Below are 17,133 nucleotides of genomic sequence, written 5' to 3' on the forward strand. Positions count from 1 at the left end.
CTATATGAACACCAATTACAAAACACTTTTCATACAAATAAAGTCAGATCTAAACAATTGAAAAAATATGAAATCCCCCTGGGTAGGCTGAGATAATATGATAAAAATGTCAATTCTACTTATTTTACATATTCGGTGCCATAGCAATCAAACTCCCAAAAAATTATTTCATAGAGCTGGAAAAAATAATGACAAAATTCACCTGAAAGAACAAAAAGTTAAAATATCCAGGGAAGTAATGAAAAACAAATGCAAAGGAAGATGACCCAGCTGGACCAGATCTGAAACTAGCAACCATGAAAACTATTTGGTATTAGTTAAGAAACAGAGTGGTGGATCAATGGAATAGATTAGGTATATAAGACACACTAGTAAATGATTATAATAATCTACTGTTTGATTAAACCAAAAGACTCCAGCTTCTGGGATGAGTACTACTTAGAAGTTATTTGAGAGACACTACTGGGAAAAATGGAAAATAGTATGGCAGAAACTAGGCATAGACCAAAATCTCACATCTTATAACAAGAAAAGGTCAAAATGGGTACATGATTTAGACATAAATAATGATACCATAAGGAAATTAGGAGAGCAAGGTATAATTTCCTTGTCAGATCTACAGAGAAGGAAAGAATTTATGACCAAACAAGAGAAAGAGAACATTATGAAATGCAAAATATATAGTTTTGATAATATTAAAAACTTCTTTGCACAAACAAAACCAACTCAATCAAGATTGGAGAGCAGAAAGATGGGAGTCACTTTTTTAAATAAAGCTTTTTATTTTCAAAATACATGCATAGTTTTCGACATTCACTTTTGTAAAACTACAAAAGTGAATGTTGTAAAACTTTGAGTACCAAATTTTATCTTTCCTTTCCTCTACTTCCTCCCCCAGATGGCAAGTAATCCAATATATGTCAAATATGTGCAATCCTTCTAAATGTAGTTTCACATTTTTCATGCTGCAAACAAAAATCAGATCAAAAAGGAAAAGAATGAGAAAGAAAACAAAACGCAAGCAAACGATACCAACAAAAAAGTGAAACTACTATACTGTGATCCACACTCAATCCCCATAGTCCCGCCTCTGGGTGCAGATGGCTTTCTTCATCACAAGACCATTGGAATTGGCCTGAATCACCTCCATGTTGAAAACTGATCATCACATAATTTTCTTGTTGCTGTGTACAATGCTCTCCTGGTTCTACTCACTTCACTTAGCATCAGTTCATGTAAGTTTCTCCAGGCCTTTCAGAAATGATCCTGCTGGTCCTTTCTTATAGAAAATGATATTCCATCACATTCATATGCCATAACTTATTCAATTTCCAACTGATGGGCATTCACTTGGCTTCCGCTTCCTTACCACTACAAAAAGGGCTGCTACAAATATTTTTTCACATGTAGGTCCTTTTCCTTTTTTATGACCTTTTTGGAATATAGGCCCAATAGAGACACAGTCAGTGTTTCTTATAAAGATTTTATTTCTAAAAGATATAGAGTACTGAATCAAATTTATAAGAATATAAATCATTCCCCAAGTGATAAATTGTCAAAGGATGTGACCAGGTAATTTTCAGATGAAGAAATTAAAGCTATCTATAATCATATCAAAAATGCTTTAAATCACTATTGTTTAATAGCAAAGTAAAACAAGTCTGAGGTACTACCTCACACCTATCTTGATTGACTAATATGACAAAAAAGGAAAATGACATATGCTGGAAAAGATGTGGGAAAATGGGGAGGGGAATGTATTGTTGGTGGAGTTGTGAACTGATCTAACCATTCTGAACTGCAATTTGAAACTATATCCAAAGGGCAATCAAATTGTGCATATTTTCTGATCCAGCAATATCACTAGGTGGGCTGTATCCTAAAGAGATCATAGAAAAGGGGAAAAGACCCACATGTACCAAAATGTTTAAAGCAGATCTTTTTTTGCATGGTGACAAAGGATTGGAAATTGGGGGAATGAACAAATTGGAATATGTGATTATAATGGAATACTATTGTGCTATAAGAGGTGATGAGCAGATGGATTTCAGAAAAAACCTGGAAAGATTTACGCGAACTGATACCGAGGGGAAGTGAAGGGAACCAGAACGTTGTACACAGTAACAGCAACATTGTGGGATGATCAACTATGATTGAATTAGCTATTAGAAGGCTATGGGAATAGCCTTGGGAATATCCTTCTTGCTCTATATTTATTAATGAAGTGACAAGAGAACAGGAGGAAGGTTCACTTTCGGTGGACCGCTAGTAGGAAGATTCAGAGGCTTCAGTGAAATGAGGGGAATGGACTTGGATGACCTCTGAGATCTGCTACAGTTCAAAATCGATGAATTTAGAAGCAGTGTTTAGCCCTTGCTCTGTAACCTCCCTACCTTTTCCTCAGTCATGTACCTCTCTCATCCCATTCTTTAAACTTCGTCTTCAAAATGTGGTAATGTATTGCAGCCTGCTCATGCTCACCAAGCACCTCTTCAGTGCTCCATGAAGTGATCCTTGACTTGAATTCTTGGGAATCTTGAAGCCAGCAATAGTACAGGAAGAGTTTTGGACTTAATAAGCAGGATCCTTGTTTTAGGGAGAAACTGGAGGGGGCAGGGCAGTCTTGGAAAGAATTTTGCATTTTCCTATAAAAACTCTTCTCTTTTTATTCTAAGTCCCCAAGTAGTCCATGGGTCCCCTACTCAAATTATATATGAATGCGTTTGTGGGTGTGACCCATCTCCAACAAAACCCGGAAGCACCCCCCCAAACAATCAAAGCTGCCTCGTCTTGGCTGTGGAGGTGTTCACCCCATTATGTCAAGGATGAAGTCAGAGAACTTCCTGACTTTTTATTAGTTTATAATCCCAAATGGAACTTTTCAAAGGTTTTCCTTCTGCATGCGTGGGTGGAAAATTGCTTCCTAATCACATATCGTGGAGGGCCTCGGAACATCTGTATATTATTTTAAAAAGAGCATCCTATTGCTTTTTAGAGTGGGGGAGAGGGGGTGGATGTCCTAGGAGGGACATAAAGGAAGACACTGGGGCCTCTAGCAAGACGCCGTGTCGAAAAGTCCGACCTATTCAAGATGACAAAACGGCAAATTACCTTGGGCTCCGTTACAGCGGTTGTACCGGCCTCCTCAGCCCACCCCTCCTCTCCCCCCATCCCCTACCCCCCATCCCAGCGCCGGTTAGGAGGCGATGGAAGGTAGACCTCGATACCATCTCCCGGGCGGGAGAAAGTCAGGGACGAAACTCATTACAGATAAGACCGCATTCCCATTTCCCCCGGAACGCGTCTCCCAGATTGCTTTTTATTTAAACGCCGGGGCTAAAGAGGCGGCGCTGGCTCCGCTCCGCGGGTATCAAACGGGAAATCAGCCGTGCCTCGGGCGCTGCTTTCTTTGCAGCCGGGCTGGAGGCGCGCAGCCGTCTCCCGGCGGCCTCCGAAGGGGGACCGGACTGGGGACGGGCGGGGGAGGGGGACGGTGATCGAGTGAGTTGAGCAACCGAGGGAATGGGGTTCTGGCAGGAGAGAGGGGGGTCTCAGCCCCGGCTCTCCGCAGACGAGCTGCGAGCTGTGTATACCCTGGGCAGGGTGGCTGGGGGCGCATTTCCTCTGTGTGTGTGTGTGTGTGTGTGTGTGTGTGTGTGTGTGTGTGCATGGGGGGGGGCACTTGAGTAAAGCGACCACTCGAGATCGCTGTCCCTCATCCCCTCCCCAACCTTTCCTTCGCGACACAGAGAAAGAAAACCCAGGCAGCCCGAGACCCGAGGGGCCGCCGGATTGTAGATGCTTGTGCGGGAGCAGGTAGTGAGTGTGTGAGGCAGGCAGAAGAGCTCCGTGCTGCACTGTGTGTGTGTGTGTGTGTGTGTGTGTGTGATTTCTGAGGCGAAGGCAGCCAAGCAGGGCAGGTTTGCCCTCCCCTTTGGGATCGGGCACTGGCCTCCCCCCAGTCTGATCCCCCCGCGTCCCCTTCCCCCGCCTCCAAGACGGGGTCCCGAAGCCAGCTCCCGGGGCTCCGCTCTGCACATGTGTGCATGGGTGTGTGTCTCCCGGGCGAGCGCGCGTAGATAGAGCGCGGGGAGTGTGAGTGTGAGTGTGTGTGCGCGCAGCGCGCACTAGAGCTCCCCAGCGGGAGTGGGGGGCGGGGGACAGGGGGAGCTAGCTCTCCCCCGGCCGCCCGAGTGCGCGGCTGCTTTAAGACCGCAGGGTGCGCGCGCCCAGCCAGCCGCCCCCTCTGCCTGCGCGCCCCCGCCTCGCCTCCCCTTCCCTTCCCTCCCCTCTCCCTCGCTCTCCCTCTCTCCCTCTCTCTCCCGCTTTAAAGTCTCTGCCAGGATCCCAGCTCACATGTTACTTCCTGTATGGAAGAATGGAAAGCTTCCAGCCCAGCTCTCCTCATTGCTCTCCAGCCTTCAGCGAAGCCACAACTTTCTGGAGCATGGACTGAAGGAGCCCTCGTCGGCCGCTCTCCGCTCTGAGCTCCCGGGGCTGCCGGGCTGCTGCTCTTTGGCGTTTGCTCGGCCTTTTTTCTTCTCCTTCGCCGCCGCCGCCGGCTCCCACTTGGACTCCCGCTCCTCCTCCCCGTCTCTCCACCCTCCCCTTCCCCTTTAGCCAACATGCCTTCCTTCCCGTGGCCCTGGAAGGAGCTGCCTGCCTGAAGGAGAGGCGGAATCGCCGCCCCAGCCTCGCCAGCCTCGCCAGCCTCGCCAGCCGCATCTGGCCGCCGCCGGTGCCCCAAGTTCGGAGGAGGCAAATCCGTGCTCGCTCCCTCGATCGCTCCTTGCTCGCTCGCTCCCTCGCGCTCTCGGCTCTCTCTCCGGCCCGGGCTCTGCTGCTCTAGGCCTGGGGCAGCGAGCCGAGCGGGAGCTGCCGGAGCCGCGGCTCTCACTGCTGGCTGGCCGGCCGGCCGGCCGCCGGGCTGCCCGAGCCCGCTCCCCGGGACTAGCCCTCGGACCCTCCCGGACTCCCCCGGCCCCCGGGGCATTCCCTCGCTCCAGACCCCGGCTCCCCCCACCCCCCGCCACCCCCCATTCCGGTCCCCGGTGTCTTCTTCTGCCCGGACTCTGCTACCTTGTTACTTTTCATTTGGGGTGATTGGTAGTTTCCTGGGGGGGGTGGGGGGAAAGGACTTTGGGTGGGGGTGAGAGGAGGAGTGGAGGAAAGCCGAAGAAGAAAAGTGAAAAGAAGGGGAAAAAGGCAAAGGGAAGAAAAGAAACTTATTTAACAAGTTCCTCGCAGCTGCCTCCTCCCTTTCGATGTGCGTTTTTGGACATGCGGAGGCTTTTGGAACCGTGTTGGTGGATCTTTTTCTTGAAAATCACCAGCTCCGTGCTCCATTATGTCGTTTGTTTCCCGGGTGAGTAGCAGCCACCGCGGACTGGGGAGGAGGTTGAGGGGGACCCCGGGCCGGGGCTGAGCACGGCGACGGCTGCCGGCCTCTGCTCGGGTGCCGCAGGCTGAGGAGGGGATCGGGGTGCCGGTGCCGCCTGGCTGGGCTGCCCGAACCTGGGGAAGGGGGGGCCGGGCTCGCTGACCGTCTCCTCGCTCTCCCCCCCCCCCCGTCGCCGGGCCGCCGCCGCCACCTGGCAGGCTGCTTCTTCGGAAAGCTGGGGTTCGGAGGGCTAGGCAGGGGGCCGGGGCCCGCTGGCTGCTCCTGCCCCCTCGGCCCCTGGCAGCGCCGGGATGGCTTGCGCAAGGGAGCGAGCCCCCGGCTCGGCGCTGCCTTTCCAAAGACCTGCTCCCGGCAGGCAAGAGCTCTGGGGTTTGAGGAGCAGGCAGGCTGGCTCGGGCACCTTTGTTGGGGGCCGAGGTCGGGGGCGCGGACCCGGCCAGGAGAGTCTTGGGTAGCCTGGGGAAACGCGAGGAGGCTGGATCCCGGAGCCTTAGACTTAGAGGAAAGCGGGGAGCTGGAGATGGTCTGAATAGGGGGAAAGGGGGACGGGGAACCATCGGACTATCCAGACATAAGAAGGCTGCGAAGGTCGCCGTGGTAGGGTGGGGGACGTGAAGCGCCGCTTCCCCCCGCCCCCCTCGGTACTAGCCTGCGGCCACTTGTCTCCCAAGTTCTCCTTTTCCCTTTTAACCGCGCGCCTCCCTTGGGCAGCTGGCGGGGAGACTGCTGGGGTGGGGCGGAGGTTCAGCTTCTTAAATCGGGCTTGGGGGGTGGGGTGGGGAGAGAAGGGGACCAGGTCCAGTCCGTACCCACCCGAGGGTGGGAGTATGTGGCTGGCTTCCCCGCTGTTGCCACCTAACAGAGCCCGTGGAGTCACTGCCCTTTTAGCCGCCGACTCCGAGCAGCCCAGCCGTGAACTTGAAACGCTCCCAGTGGCGGCTGTCCAAAGCTCAGAGGCTGGCCTGCCGCCTCTCCTGCCCCCCGATTGGGGCTTCCCTAGCTCGACTCTTCTTGCTTCCCCTTCCTCCTCCCACCGCCCCTGGAGCCATCTGTACCATCCCCCGCCCGGGGGAGGGGGGCTTCTCTCCCTCCCCACCCAGAGGACCCCAGCCGCGCCCCTTGGTGAGATGGACGTGGTGGAGAAAGAAACCGAGACTCTGCTTTGTACATCCTCCCCGGGGGCCGGGAGGGCAGTTTCCCTCTGGCCGCCTGCTCTTCGGGGTGCAGAGGCTTAAGTCTGACTGCACCGCCTACCCCCCCCCCCACCATCCTCCAAGATTTGCAAGCCACCCATTGGCTCCTTATGCTAGCTTGGGGTGGAAAACGGAGGGGTGTCAGTGAGTGTGTGTGTGTGTGTGTGATATGTGGAGAAGGAAAGGGGGATTGTCACAGTGAGGGCTTGTTGGAGCCCTGGTGCCCCCATCCCTTCCCCGGCTCTCCCCGTCGATGCCGGTCTCCCTCCGTCCAGCTCCGCTCCCCCTCCCGCGGCCGAGGCGCCGGCTTTTGGCGCAGTGCTCCTCTAAGCAGAATCCGAAGCGGACCCGGGAGAGGGAGAGAAAGAGCGAGCCCCCGTTCCCGTCTGCCCCCGGCTCCGGGGCTGGGCGCCCGGTCTGCTCCTTATCTGCCCTGGTACCCCCGCCTTGAGCTGGCCCACTGGCGCCCCCTCCCCCTCATCATCCTCCCCTCCTGTGGGCACTCCTGGGGAAGGAGGCATTATGTAAGAGGGGCAAGGGATGGAGGGGGGCAGCTTTTTGTACTGGGGACAGAGGGTTCCTTCTGGACTCTCATTTCTTGAATAGCCAGAGATTTGCTTTGTGCTCCCTCATTAGTGCCCTACCCACCTCCAACAGATTTAAGACTCAGTCCAGTTTTAGACAGATAGATGAAGGTCCAGCTCCCCTAACCACAGGCCCTTAGTCGTTCTCCCCCCCTTCCCAAACACTTCGAGCTGGCTGCCTCTTCTCTTGTTTCCAGGTATCTAACCATGTTTCCTCCCCCCTCCCTGGTCATTCCATTTTTTTATGGGGTGAATTACAATCCTTACTTTTTCCCGTTCTCGATTTGGGGGGTGGGTCACGTTCCTAGGGGCTGTGGGGCATTGGAAAACACGGGGAGGGGTAAGGGAAAGGCTGCGAAATATTGCCAAATGTAGAAAAATGGAAACAAAACATCTGGCTCTCTCTGTACCTCTGGGATGCATTAGACAGGAAGCCAGCCTGCTCTGTATTCAATTTTCCCTGTGTCAGAGAAGTCGGAATTCAGAAAGGGAACACTGTTGATACCAGCTCGGTGGGGCTGTCTCCTTTCCCCTCCTCTGCCCAGATTTCTCCAATGCTGGATACAACTGCTGACCAGGTGACCAGCAGCTACCCTGGCCCTCTCCCAGGGCAGGATGGAATTATGGTGTCGGGGCCCAGGGGATAGGGTGGGTACTGGCGATCTGATGAAAAGGAAAGCCCTGGAGGGAAGCTCTGGGAACTGGAAGCCTGGGAAAGTTAAAAATGTCAGAATCTTAGAGAATTCTGGTAGTCCATTTTCTAAAGGTGCAATAATGCCAGTGGACCAGCTGGGGCTCTGCTGAGCTTTTTTCATCCTTCAGGACTGGTGTCTTAAAAAGAGAGAGAGAGAGAAATAGAGACAGAGACAGATAGAGACAGAGACATACACCGAGAAGAAGAGAGAGAGGAAGAGACAGAGAGAGAACAGAACAGACAGAGACAGATGCAGAAAGAGAAAACAACACACACACACACACACACAGAGAGAGAGAGATCTCTCCCTGAAGTTGTTCTGGAATTTTGCCTTCTAACAATGAATGGGCACCCAAAGCTCTCCATTGTTGAATTTAGGCTTCTGAACAAACTGAGCACAGAATATATTTTCTGAGGTTTTTTACTTTTGTTCTTTAGCTCCCCAAAATAATGGGACCCAGACAGAAGGACTTGGGCCTATAGTTTGAACCAGGCTTAAAATAGTTTCTTGACAGCTTGTATTCCTTTGTCTTGATAATGACATGTCTCTTAACTTTTCAGAGTAAGGACTTTCTAGGTAAGGATTTAAAAGATCACATTTCTCTCCCACCCTCTTTCCCCTATAGAGACCTCTCCTTACCAGTATATGAAATTTAATTGCCCCTGCCTGTGTGCATGTATAAGTGGTATGGGAGAATTGACATTTTGGGAGGCTCATAGTTGTCTTTATTTGGCATTGTATTATTGAACCTTTCAAAGAGAGAGCATGGATTTCGGGATTTTTGTGTTTGTTTGTTTTTTGTTAGCAGCAATATGACCTGTCTTGTAAAAATCAGCTCTCAAAGTAACATCTTCCCAGTAGTATTTTATTTTTTCCAATTACATGTAAAGATAGTTTTCAACATTCATTTTTGCAAGATTGTGAATACTAGATTTTTTTTTCTTTCCCTCCATTCCCTCCCCAAGACAGCCAGCAATCTGATATAGGTTATACATGTACAATCATGTTAAACATATTTCCATATTAGTCATGTTATGAAAGAAGAATCAGAACAAAAGGGAAAAACCACGAGAAAAAAAAAAGTGAAAATAGTATGCTTCGATCTGCATTCAGACTCCATAGCTTTTTCTCTGGATGTGGATAGCATTTTCCATCATGAGTCTCAAAGTAACATTTTCAAAGATGCAGTGACATAACCAGACCCTGAATCAGACATATTCCTCAGACAATTTAAGTGACTTCAAAGGGATATAAAATCAGCTACCAAGTGGGTTAAAATCCCATCTATTTAAAATTCTACAGCTCTTCAGAAAGTAACATTTATCTCCTTTGTATTGATTTCTTCTCTATTTCAGCCATCTGAATGAAGTTCCTTTCTCTGGTTCTGAGATACATACATGCATACACACACACACACACACATATATATTTTGCAATAATTACATTTACAAGGTAGATAGTGGGAACATCTCCTACAGACAAGCTTTGCTGGACTTTCTTTGATATGTCAGAATCTGACAGATGTTGGATTAAAAGACAGAGGAATCTTTCCTATAATACAAATCTCAGCAATGCACTTTGCTTGTGCCATTAAAGATCTTTGCAGGTATGTGTGTTTGTGTTTTAATTCCAAATGCCATTTTATAAAAATAGTATTTGTAAAGTCGGCATATCTGTTCATAGAAGTGGGTGAGAAGCTTCTTGCTTCTCTTCCCTCAACCATGTTAATGAACGTCATCAAGTCTTGGATAATCGGCTGGTTTCTAAAAGACCCAGCAGACACAAAACTATTATATTTCCTACCTCCTCTATTTCTTTACATTTTCTCCCAAACAATAATCACATGTATGGGCTGAGGGGAATTAGAACAAGAAGATAAGCCAGTCCTTGGCAACAGGATGGACATGGCAGAGATGCTGGAGGTAGGAGGGTCATGGGACCTTTTTGGAGAATTCAAAATGATCCAACAAAACCCTCAACCCCCCAAATAGCAATTCTTTATTATGGATAAATACTTCTTCTTGCAATAGCAATTTTGTTATTTTTCCTTTTCCTTTTCGGATGAAACAACTTAGAGTATAAGGACGAATTTGGCGTCCAAAAAAATTCAGATTGAGTTTGGAGGAACGCAGGTTTGTAAAAGCTGGTGGAGGTGTGGTAGGGAGAGTGTCCCTATTGAGTTCCAGGAACCTAGTAAAACATCTCCGCCATTCAAGTTGAAACTTTGGTCAGAAGCATTTAGTGTATTAGGAGAGCTGTCTCATCCTTGCTGAGAAATTCCCAGTATGGTTAAATGGTGGCTTTATGTGGTCAGGCACTTAAATTCCTCTGGTCACTGATGGCCCTGGTGGTATCCAGTGTAGCCAAGATAAAGGCCAAAGGACTTTTGTTGCTACAGCCTAGTCATATGTCTGATTCCGTGTCCTTCTAGTTTTGTATATGGATGATCAAGGTTAACAGAATGGCTTAATTAAAAAACAAAACAAAACAACAACAACAACAAAAAAACTAAATGGGCAACATCCTTTCTTCCGTCTTAGGAAAGTGATTTCCTGAGCTGGGAAAATGGAATGTTAGAATGGTATGCCTTTTGAAAATTCACTGTGAGGCGTTGTTGGAAAACCCCCGCAAAATTCAAAGGTTTTAAAAGGCTGCAGTTTTATTTTAACCGAATTAACAGTGTATCTGAAAGCCCTGGGCTAAATGATGTCCAAGGTCTGTTCCACTTCTAAAACCTGTCATCCTGTATTTATGGGACAGTATTTTCATTTGTCAGTTGTTTTTTAGAGGGAGAGGTTTCATGTCTGTGACATTGTGCCATTGGTATGGAGAATTCATTACATCTACATCCCGATTGTATGAGCAACACCAGGGGTGAGAGCCCCAGCTCAAATCAGCATCCCAAAGCAAGAACCACTTACTGCCCATGTGGTCAGAAAAGCCTCACTTCTTCACTCTTGGCTGTGTTTTCCTAATCTTAACAATGAGTTTTGGAACTGAAGATATCTAAGGCCATTTCTAGCTCTCTGACTTTGTGTAGGTTACTCATGGTGTGGAAAATCCTACCCCTAATGCAGATCAAGGAGTGCTTTTCTACCTTTAAGAATCTTAAAGAGGGGGCAGATAGGTGGTACAGTGGATAGAGCACCAGCCCTGAAGTCAAGAGGAGCTGAGTTCAAATCTTATCTCAAACACTTAACACTTTCTAGCTGTGTGACCCTAAGCAAGTCACTTAACCCCAATTGCCTCAGAAAAAAAAAAGTCTTAAAGAGTTATAGGTGGGCACTGAGTAATTTAGTGATTTACCTTTGATGGGAAACTGGCTTTAAACCAAGCCTTGATTCCCATACTCACCCTCTCTCCATTTTGTATTTTTAAAAATTGATAATTTTTATTCTTTGAAAATGTTCTGTTTTTATTGATGCATTTAATTTGTATTACTTCATAATGGGATAACTTGGGTCAAAAAGATGTTTTAATATTCTACCCCACCCTGAAATTTAAAGATCTAAGTCCTTAAGATTTATTGGTAAGATGTTAAAAATGTTTTTTGAGGAGCAACAAAAGAAATATCACCTATAAAAATCCAAATTTTGTTGTATTCTTAATGTATGTCACAAAAGAATTCTGTAAGTTTCCTGCTGGAGGTCTTTTAAAATGGCCAACTCTCTTTCTCGTTTGTCTCCTGTAGAACTGGGCCCACACTGGTGATGAGTCTACTGTCCATCTACTTTTCTCCTTTAGCAAAGTGTGTCTATTTGTGCATGCCTCACGTTTGACAGAGAAATATGGAATGTACAGGAGAGGGCTCTCCAAGCCTATTTAGAGCTGTGGGTTTTAGGAAGCTGGCAATTCTTGATCTTTAATTATTCCTTTATTTTTAAAGCACTTCTTTGACTGGGGATGCCTGAGGGAGATGGGAGGGAAGCATGAGGGTCTTGGGTGGGTGGAAAGTAAGTGAATTCTTGCAGGTAGAGAAAGCAAAAGGAGGGTTCTGTTTTGTCTTTCCAAACCCAGTGACTTGAAACTTACTGATGTGTTGCCGCTGTAGTCAGAGACTTGAAGGGAAGCAGCCAAACTGAATGGGAACTTTGATGTATTTTAACAGGTTTATGGGAGTTGATTCACAATAATGGGTTTAGTGTGAAGCTTTGAAAAATCTTTCAGTAACCCATAAAGTCTTTGGTGCAGATTTTTGGTAGACCAGGAGCTGGCGCTGGGTAGGAGAATATTCCAAGGCAAAGAAGAACATGGATTCCATTAAGTACAAGGGATATTTATTTTTAAAGCATCTCTAATGTGTGGCTCTGCCTCTCAGTGCTGGAATTAAAGCATTAGAACCAAAAGGTCCCTTAGAGATGATTTTACTTAACTGGGAAGAATAACTCCACTTGGAGCCTGCAAGAACTGAATTTGAATTCTTCTCTAGGTACTTACTAGTTATGTTGCCCAGGACAATATTTCTTAGTCCCTGAGCCTCAGTCTTCTTGTCTGTAAAATGGAGGAAATCAAAGCACTTGTCTAACAAGATTGTTGTTAAGATCAAAATGAGATACTGTTTAAATAGCACTCTGCAAACCCTACGGCACTATGTAATTATGAGTTATGATTATTATCTACTCCAAACCTCTTCTTTTACCAAAGAGGAAATCCAGAGAGAGGAAAATACCTTACCTTAGGTTAGGTAAGTGATAAGTTGCTGAGGAAGGAGTCGCACCTACTACTGGTCTTTTAGCCAGGATAGAGTTCATGGAATTGAATTGTCCTCAAAATCTTTTTATCTGTCATTTTAAGTCTTGATGGAAAACTAATTCATAGTGTAATTTTCTTTTTTCAATGTATGAAGTATTGTGTAAGATTATACTGAAAGATCTGCTAACCCAGTTTCTGTGAAGGGTATTGAGGACTGGGGTTTAATTTCCTGGCTTGGCTTAGGTGCAGTTTCCTTAGCACAATGCTTGGTACATGGTGGGCACTTGAGAAATGTTCATTGCTTTGATTTAAAAATAAAGGGGGAGGTAGAACCATGTGATTGATAAGATTCCTATTAGCTCTGTGGTCCTACTGTGGCAGAAAATTTGACTGCTCAAATTTCGGTGATGTCATTTTGAAGTTAGCCACAATATGAAGCTTTCAATTAGAAAATTTAGTGTTTTACCATAAAGACTCTGACTTCCAATGAACTAGAATTGGAATAATGTTGTTTTAATTTCTCTCTCTCTCTCTCGTTAGGAACTTTGTCACTGATAACGATGAACATTTTAACAGATAAAGTGAGATTGAATATGAAGTTGTGAACTTAGTTTTTTGTTGTTTAGTCTTTTCAGTCATGTCTTTGTGACCTCATTTGGGATTTTCTTGGCAAAGATACTGGAGTGATTTGCCATTTCTTTGTCCAGCTCATTTTACAAATGAGGAAACTGAAGTAAACATGGGTAAGTATCTTGCCCAGGGTTACACAGCTAGTGGGTATCTGAGGCTATATTTGAAGTCATATGATTTTTTTTCATAGATTTTTCATAAGGCCATATTTGAACTCAATTCCTTCTGACTCCAAGACGAGTGCTCTCTCCACTATGCCACCTAGCTGTTCAGTGAGTATTTATATAGCCTCTTTTCATTGTAACAAAGGAGTAATAAAATCGCCCCATTTATGAACCCTCATTAATTTTTTTGAAATTTTATTTTTTAAATTAATGATAGCTTTTTATTTTCAAAATATATGCAAAGATAGGTTTCAGTATTCACCCTTGCAAAATCTTGTGTTCCAAATTTTTTTCCTTCCCTTCCTCCCACCTCCTCCCCTAGATAGCAAGAACTCCAATGTATGTATTGAAACGTGCAATTCCTCTATACATATTTCCGCAATTCTCATGCTACACAAGAAAAATCAGATTAAAAAGGGAAAAATGAGAAAGGAAAAAAAAAGCAAACAACAACAACTAAAAAAATGAAAATACTATGTTATGATCCACACTCAGTTTCTACATTCTCTCTCTGGGTGCAGATGGTTCTCTCTATCACAAGTCCACTGAAATTGACCTGAATCACCTCACTGTTGAAAAGAGCCATGTCCATCAGAATTGATCATCACATAATCTTGTTGTTGCCGTGTAGAGTGTTCTCTTTGTTCCATTCACTTTACTCAGCATCAGTTCATATAAGTCTCTCCAGGCCTCTCTAAAATCATTCTGCTGATCATTTCTCATGGAACAATAGTATTCCATCACATTCACATACAGTGAATTCACATTCAGCCACTCCCCAATTGATGGGCATCCACTCAGTTTCTAGTTCCTTGCCACTACAAAAAGGGCTGCTACAAACACTTCTGCACATGGGGGTCCCTTTCCCTTCTTTATGATCTCTTTGGGATACAAACCCAGTAGAGACACTGCTGGATCAAAGGATATGCAGTTTGATAGCCTTTTGGACATAGTCATGAATTTACACACACACACACACACACACATACACACATATATATATATGTGTGTGTGTGTGTGTGTGTGTACATTATATACACACACACACACATACACACATACATATAGTGTAAGTGTATGAGTTTAAAAGTATTTCATTAATGCTCTTTATTTTACCCAGCAACCCATTCCATTTTTCCCTAGGACGTCTCCTTTTTAACAGAGAAGCATCATCCCTCAGTTTATGATTTGTCTAACCGTTCAGACTGAGATCACTCATACTAACTTGTTTGCGAGATCCAGCCCTTAGGATTTTGTTTTTCAGAAGAATAAAGGTTGGCCTGCCCTGAATTTCCTAAAGTATATCCCTGGTTCAATGGAGAGAACATAGAGTTAGAAGCTTCTGATGTTCATTTCAAGCCTCTGTTTTCTATAAAATGGAGAGAATCATATATGGAGTACCTACCTCACCTGGTTGCTGTGAAGATCAAATGAGATCATGTATATCGATTTGTAAATTGTAGAATGCAATGTGAAGGTCAGCTGTTCCTATTTTAGAAATCGTACTGTGCATTCCTCACCATCTTTAACTCTACCCCCTCCCTCCAAAACAGATTACAGAATTCTTCTGGGGGCATGTAATGTGGCAGTTTAGACACATGCTTTTAACTATCTTTTAGCTTCTTCCTTCAGTTTCAACTCAGGTGCCTTCCCCTATAGGACATTTTCCCCATGATCCTTGTAGTTTGTGGCTCCCCGCTTTCATTTCCTAATTTGTATCTCTCTTGTATTTACTCATCATTGTACATATAAAGTTTTGTTTCCCCTTGGTGGAATATGAGCTTTTTGAGGGCAGGAACTAATTTCTTTTTCTTTTTATTTCCTTGCATCTAGCACAGTGCTTGCCATAATGTAATAGGTGCTTAAATGCTTGTGGCATTGAATTTTGGGGACTTTATGGCATGTTCAAATTCAGTTGTATGCAATTTTTGTATTTACTTTAGAAACAGGACACAAGCACCTAAATCTGTCATTGTTGCATGGGAGAAAACTGATGTGATTAAGCTGCAGCATAGTGTGTTGGCTTTGGAGTCTGAAGGCTGGGCTTCAGATTAATTGTGACCTGTAAAATGCAGGCTTGGATTTAATGGTCTCCAGGAGCCTTTTTAGGTTTCAGTCCTGGGTACATATGAGAGACAGAACTCCTTGTCCTTTCATCATTTTGGAAGACTGACGTCTATCGGATTCCTCCCTAGCCAAATGAAATCTGAATGTAAAAGACTCACTATTTAGAGCTTTAACAGGCTGACCCACTTGGAGGCTGCATTTTGGCCAGGAAAGCATGGGATCATCGGAGCAGTCAGTTCCAACCTGAAATAATCAGCCCTCCAAAGCCCAGAGGACAAACACAAGTCTTGCTGGTAGCTTTTGGATTCCCCTTTTTGCTTTTAAACTAGGAATGATATTTGAATTTATGGATGGATATTGTAGAAGCAGCCTGGTACGTTGGACAGAGCATTTGAAGCTAGACTCGGGGGACTCCTGGATTCAAGTTCTGCCCCTGACAGCTTTTAGGTGTGTGACGCTGGCAAGTCTTTTTAATCTCTATGAGCCTCTGTAAAATAAACAAGTTAGATTATATGGTCTCTTCAGTCCCACATCTAAATACAGGGACTGTCAGTACAGGGGAAAGAGTACTGGACTTTGTCTGAAGAGATCTGGTTTGAAATCATACCTTTGATCTTTTTGTTTGTTTGTTTGTTTTTTGGTGAGGCAGTTGGGGTTAAACTTAATTTAAGTGGGTTTTTTTTTCTTAGTGAGTTATACAGAATCACACAGTTAGAAGGTATTAAGTGTCTGAGGCTGGATTTGAACTCAGGTCCTCCTGATTTCAGGATCAGTGCTCTGTCTACTGCACCATCTAGCTGCCCCGCATACCTTAGATCTTAATAATCTATAGAAAAGATGGCTAGGTAGTGCAGTGAACCATAGTTACTAATTCTGATTTTATTATTATTAATTTTGCTAGAGGCCTTGAGGATCAGTCAAAAGTCTCTGATCCAAGGGACAGCTAGGTAATACAGTAGATAGGAAACTGGCCCTGGACTTGGGAGGACCGGAGTTCAACTCAGCCTCAAATTCTAGCCACTCTAGGCAAGTCACATTGCTTTCAAATAAAAGTCTTTGGTCTTTGATTTCTAAATCTGTAAAATGGGACCAGTGGGGCACTAGATTCAAATTCTGCCTCAGATAGTAATTCTGTGACTTAGTTGATGGTTTTGTGCCTTAGTTTCCTCATCTTTAAAATGAGGAGGTTTGAGTTGCCCTCTAAGTATGCTTATAGTCCTATAATGGAGAGCAAGTTGCTTAAATGCCCAAGACTCAACTTCCTTATTTACCAAATGAGGATGCTGATTCTCACCTAGCTCACAGACAGTGGTTGAGAAGGTTAAATGAGATATTATATGTAAAAACACTTGGCAGATTAATGTGCCCAGTTCATGTGACTATTGAAAAAAGGCACTTGCCAGATTATAGAAACTTGAAATAATTGTGTCTTTTAATTAATAGTTCTGCAAAGAGTAAGACATTATCTATAGGCAACTGGGTGGTACAGTGGATAGAGCAGGGACTCAAGCATCTGGAAGAACTGAGTTCTGCCTCAGGCACTTACTAACCAGGTGATCTTGAACAAATCCTTTAACTGGTTCCTGCCTCAGTTTCCTTATTTGTAAAATGGGGAAAATAATGGGGATAATAAATCTTGGTGGGTTTTGAGGATTGAATGAGATAATGTTTGTAAAATGCCTTGTAGACTTTAAAGCATAATACAAA

At 45.2% G+C, this 17,133-nt stretch overlaps 1 protein-coding gene across 2 annotated transcripts in view; it reads left to right on the forward strand.

The window, feature by feature from the left end:
* The first annotated feature begins 5,157 nt into the window (after window positions 1-5,157).
* The window catches only part of PTPRG (protein tyrosine phosphatase receptor type G), a 771,239-nt gene continuing 759,263 nt past the window's right edge, over window positions 5,158-17,133 (forward strand). For both annotated transcript variants that reach the window (XM_023498086.2, XM_023498087.2), the window contains exon 1: window positions 5,158-5,365. In XM_023498086.2, the coding sequence (XP_023353854.2) occupies window positions 5,281-5,365 (85 nt within the window). In that variant the 5' untranslated portion in view covers window positions 5,158-5,280. The remainder of the gene's footprint in view (window positions 5,366-17,133) is intronic.

The sequence above is a fragment of the Sarcophilus harrisii genome, chromosome 1 (genome assembly GCF_902635505.1).
Source record: "Sarcophilus harrisii chromosome 1, mSarHar1.11, whole genome shotgun sequence".
NCBI classification, from domain to species: Eukaryota; Metazoa; Chordata; class Mammalia; order Dasyuromorphia; family Dasyuridae; genus Sarcophilus; species Sarcophilus harrisii.